Source organism: Bos grunniens, chromosome 27 (assembly GCF_055505025.1).
Source record: "Bos grunniens cultivar Pamir isolate PY7600 chromosome 27, Bosgru_T2T1.0, whole genome shotgun sequence".
NCBI classification, from domain to species: Eukaryota; Metazoa; Chordata; class Mammalia; order Artiodactyla; family Bovidae; genus Bos; species Bos grunniens.
Window position 1 is genome coordinate 17,187,861 of NC_141191.1, and position 4,877 is coordinate 17,192,737.

The following is a 4,877-nucleotide window of genomic DNA, read 5'->3' on the forward strand; positions in this document are numbered from 1 at the left end:
GGTTGCCACATTAGATGAAGCAATCACAGCATCAAGTGACGTTAGTGTATTTATTCTGGCGGATCTTAATTTGTGAGCGCACACTATTCTTTAAGGGCCCTCATACAGGCAGGAAGCTCTGGACACTGTTTCAAAGAAGAAAAGAGAGCCTTCCACGCCTCGGCCGGGGGCGGGTCGCGTGCAGACCCGGGGTTAAGGCGAGCGGGGCTGGAGGCCGCGGGTCCCGTGTCCGCGTCCAGGTCGGCCTAGGCCTCCTGTGCTATAAATACAGCGGCCCACATGCTGCAGAGACACGGTGTTCCCTGCACTCGCGGGACAGATAACATGAATTTGCCCTTTAAATGTCCCAAGTAAAGGTACAGCCCCTAGCCCACCCCTGCCTCCCGGAAGCGCCTTCGCCCCCGTTGCCCTCTGCAGAAGAGGGGGCGGGCCAAGAGGCGGGGTTCCGAGCATCTGTCCAGCCAATGAAAGGGGCGCGAGGGGCCCCGGGCCCCCGCCTCCTCTCGCGAGAGCCTGGGCGGGTTATATAAAGAGGGCGGCGGGGCGAGGCGAGTGGCCCCTTCGTGTCGCGCAGGGTCTGGAGCAGGGGAAGCCGGGGCTGCCCGGGCGGAGACAGCGAGAGCGCGTCTCGCGGAGGCGGTGTGCGCCCGGCTGTCACCATGAGCGATCAGGCTCTGAGCTTCCTGAAGGACTTCTTGGCCGGCGGCGTGGCCGCTGCCATCTCCAAGACTGCTGTCGCGCCCATCGAGAGGGTCAAACTGCTGCTGCAGGTGAGGACCTTGCGGGCGCAGTGAGCGGGGCGCGGGCGCGCGAGACCGGGCGCGCGGGGCCCCGGCGAGCCGCGGGGCTGCCCCCCAGATCCGCGCTAGGCCCCGGGCCCGGCGCACGGCCTGCACGAAGGGGAAGGTGCCCTCTGCGCAGACAGGTCCAGCGTCAGTAGCGGATTCCTGGTGTCGGGTGGCGCCCCGCGTGCGGGTGTCTATATATGGAAACCCACCCCGAGTAGGTTGCAGCCAGCCAGATCCTGCTCCGGGGACAGCGCGGGCACTCAGGCCTCTTGGGTCGGCCTCACCTCTTGATTTTCAGAGCCCCTTGCACCCTCTTCTCAGCATCCACCTTTTACGATTAACAACATCGAAATAATTAACTACTCAAGATTATTACGGTGTCCAGTGTGCCATGCTGTAGCCATTATTCTATTATTCATTCATCTTGCTATGACCTCTGTAAGACAGATACTGTTTCCCCCATTTTGCACATAAAGAAACAGGTCTTGAGAGACCAACACTTTTCAAAATAAACTCAGATGGCCTTATTCATCCTTTCCCCAAATCTTTTCCTCCCCAGCCCTGATCTCTGAATGGCTTGTTCTCATCATCTCACCGCCCCCCCTTTTTTTTCACTTGCCCAAAAAGCAAGGATCCCTCCATGAGGAATTGGGCATTCTCAATTTGGGAGTCAAAATGATCTTGTTATTACAAGAAAAAACCCCAACAAATGGCCCTCAGCAACAAACCCCTCAATACTTGATTATTTGGATATGCTTGGAAAATGTCAGGCTCCAATGCTGAGTGGATTCCTTCTTCTTCTGTTGGAACACCTACTACTCAAAGACTGTGTCTTCAGGGAGACTAAAGAGAGACAGAGAAATCCTCACCTCCTGCCCATCATATCTGTCAGATCAGAGCAGGTGTCCTTTGGGCCAGGGATCTTTAATTATTTCTGTCTCCCAGTAATAAACCCCTAGTACAGTTCTGGCACCTAGGGAAAATGCAGCAAATCAATGTCTCCCTTTACGTAATCAAATCATCCTTTTCAGTGTATTTTGGAGCAGAACTGTTTCTCTCAAATGCCCTGGTAATTGAGGCAAGACTGGGTTTAGGGGACTCAGTGTCCAAGTAGCTAAGACTTCAGTTTACTCAGTTGTTCATTTGATTTCCCCATACTTTTTAAACAAGGAAATCAGGAAGCACAAACCTTGTTCTCCTGCCCTCTTCTCTCGGCCCTCCCTGTCCCCCCCATCCCCCTCCTCCCCCGCCCCTCTCCCGTTGCAGGTCCAGCATGCCAGCAAACAGATCAGTGCTGAGAAGCAGTACAAAGGGATCATTGATTGCGTGGTGAGAATCCCTAAGGAGCAGGGCTTTCTCTCCTTCTGGAGGGGTAACCTGGCCAACGTGATCCGTTACTTCCCCACCCAAGCTCTCAACTTCGCCTTCAAGGACAAGTACAAGCAGATTTTCCTGGGGGGCGTGGACCGGCATAAGCAGTTCTGGCGCTACTTTGCTGGTAACCTGGCCTCTGGTGGGGCAGCTGGGGCCACCTCCCTCTGCTTTGTCTACCCGCTGGACTTCGCTAGGACCAGGCTGGCTGCCGACGTGGGCAAGGGTGCCGCCCAGCGGGAGTTCACTGGTCTGGGCAACTGTATCACCAAGATCTTCAAGTCTGATGGCCTGAGGGGCCTCTACCAGGGTTTCAACGTCTCGGTCCAGGGCATCATTATCTACAGAGCCGCCTACTTTGGAGTCTATGATACGGCCAAGGGTGAGAGAAGGGTGTCAGGGGGCGCAGAGCTGAGAAGGATGTGTGCAGAGAGGATCCTGAGGGGTGTCTAACTCATAAAGGACTTTGTCCTGTTAATCTCACTTTCCCCTAGTCCCTGGGCTAAACTGTGGAGGTGGTAAGGTGGGGATCAATAGCTGGGGGACTCTCCTTGTCCTCTCCTGAACTACCCTGGCCTTGAGTTACTCGGAGAGGGCAAAGGGGGTGCTTGGCTCCTTTTATCAGTTACCAAGTTTAACTTGGAGCCACTTCAACACGTCCTGTGCGCGGGGCACCACTCGGGCTTTGCGGGTCCAGGGAGGGTTGGCAGCACCAACTTGTGTTGGCTGCTTGGTTACTCCTGAGGCACCCCTCGCGGGGCAGGCTTTTCTGGAAAGGTGGGGCGTGGAGTTGCGGTGCCCTGTTCTTCGTCCCCACCTGCTTTTTGCTCAGCTGCTCGGAGGAGGAATCATGTCATGGCCATTTGGCTTGTTGGCTCTGCCCACAGGGATGCTGCCTGACCCCAAGAATGTGCACATTATCGTGAGCTGGATGATCGCCCAGACTGTGACGGCGGTCGCGGGGCTCGTGTCCTACCCCTTTGACACTGTCCGCCGTAGGATGATGATGCAGTCTGGCCGGAAAGGGGGTAAGCCCGAGACCCACGAGAATCTTACTTTTCTGCTCAAGGAGAACGCTAGTCAGTGCTCTTTACAGCCTGCATTCTTCTCAGTTGTTAGAATTGAGATAAAAATTTAAGAAAGATTGTGATGAATCCTCCCTAATGTTCTAAACTATTCCTTTAAAGATTTGGTTTGTTTTTATCAAAGAAGTAAGAACACTGAAAATGGGATATGGTTTGGTTCACCTGGTTTGTGAACTTAACTAGGTAGCTAGCATCATAGAGGCCTTAGGCCTTTTTCCCTTAGAGCCTGGGTGCAGAAATTGAAGTAATCAGCTGGTTTATTTTAAAATGTTTCTTACCTGGTTTTACAAGTATTATTGGGGAGAGTGATTTAGCTGGGGGAGAGATGGCCTCCAGAAGTTTGTGGCAATAGGAAAAGTTTTGGCTTCAATAGGTTGAAACGTAAGAAATTGCCATTGTAACAGTAAGAAACACCGAGTATAATTAGTTTCATTTGCTTCAACCTAATAATTGTATCTCTTGCTTTGTAAGAGTATAATCTGAGATTGGATCTCAGTGTTCTCATCAATAATAAACAGGACCCCCCAGCTTAATACTTCTGCTTCCCCGTGCTCCCTTCCTGTTTCTCTTTTTGACTTATGTGAATTCGCTGGTTCATTGCCCCAGTTCTTCACTTGATCTTGAGTTGAACTAGGAATCTAGAGACCCTCCCCAGCGGTTATGCGAGGGGAGGCGCTGTCCCATTGAATGTGCTTAGAGCTGGGCAGAAGACTCAAGGTGACCTTTTATAACACTGAAAACAAACTCTGCAGGTGTCTTTCAGAGGAAGAGACTCTTTCCTCCGGAATCATGGAGCCCTTACCAACAATGTTTGTTTCCACAGCTGATATCATGTACACTGGGACAGTGGACTGCTGGAGGAAGATTGCAAAAGATGAAGGACCCAAGGCTTTCTTCAAAGGTGCCTGGTCCAACGTATTGAGAGGCATGGGCGGTGCTTTTGTATTGGTATTGTATGATGAGATCAAAAAGTTTGTCTAATGTGATTAAAACTCGATTTCATTGGTTCCAGATCCATTGTGTGGTTTAATAGACTCTTCCTAAGGGGAAGTAAAAAGAAAGATCTGGGATGAAACCAGATTGAAAGGAATACCTCAGAGGGGGGAAAAAAGCTTAAGTATTCATTAAACCACAAATGTATTTTGTATTTATTTTACATTTAAATTTCCACAGCCAATAGAAGATAACTTATCATACTTATATAATTAACTGAAGAACTGATCATGAATAACTTAATGTGAAATGTCAATAAAGACCACTTAATGCATGTTCTCTATTTTACTGAATTCTTATTAACTGCCAAATGGATTAAAAGCATAAGACCATAAATCTTATTTTCTAGCATGACTCATTTATATAACTCAGTGGACAAGCTTCTAAATATCAGCTATTACACTGTGTTATCATGTGAACACCTAGAGTACTTCAGAGTTATGGTTTTAAAACTGAAATAGGTTATGTTCTTTCTCTTTACCTTACACCATACTGCACAGCCTCTTAGTGGTAACATGGATTGTGGCTTCCATAATCTCACCATATTTTATGCAATTTTCACACAGTCTTCAGGAATTCTGAGATTCCACTAAAAGCTTTAAATCACAGTTTCAGGAGCTTTGCATGGTTAGGAAGTGCT

The 4,877-nt window shown here is 49.9% G+C and overlaps 1 protein-coding gene across 1 annotated transcript; it reads left to right on the plus strand.

Moving 5' to 3' along the window:
• The first annotated feature begins 554 nt into the window (after positions 1–554).
• On the plus strand, positions 555–4,573 carry SLC25A4 (solute carrier family 25 member 4). Its single transcript, XM_086380054.1, has 4 exons — positions 555–770; positions 2,055–2,541; positions 3,047–3,187; positions 4,068–4,573. Exons 1-4 carry the CDS (start codon positions 660–662, stop codon positions 4,223–4,225), a joined length of 897 nt encoding a protein of 298 aa, XP_086236180.1. The 5' UTR covers positions 555–659; the 3' UTR covers positions 4,226–4,573.
• The last annotated feature ends 304 nt before the right edge of the window (positions 4,574–4,877 follow it).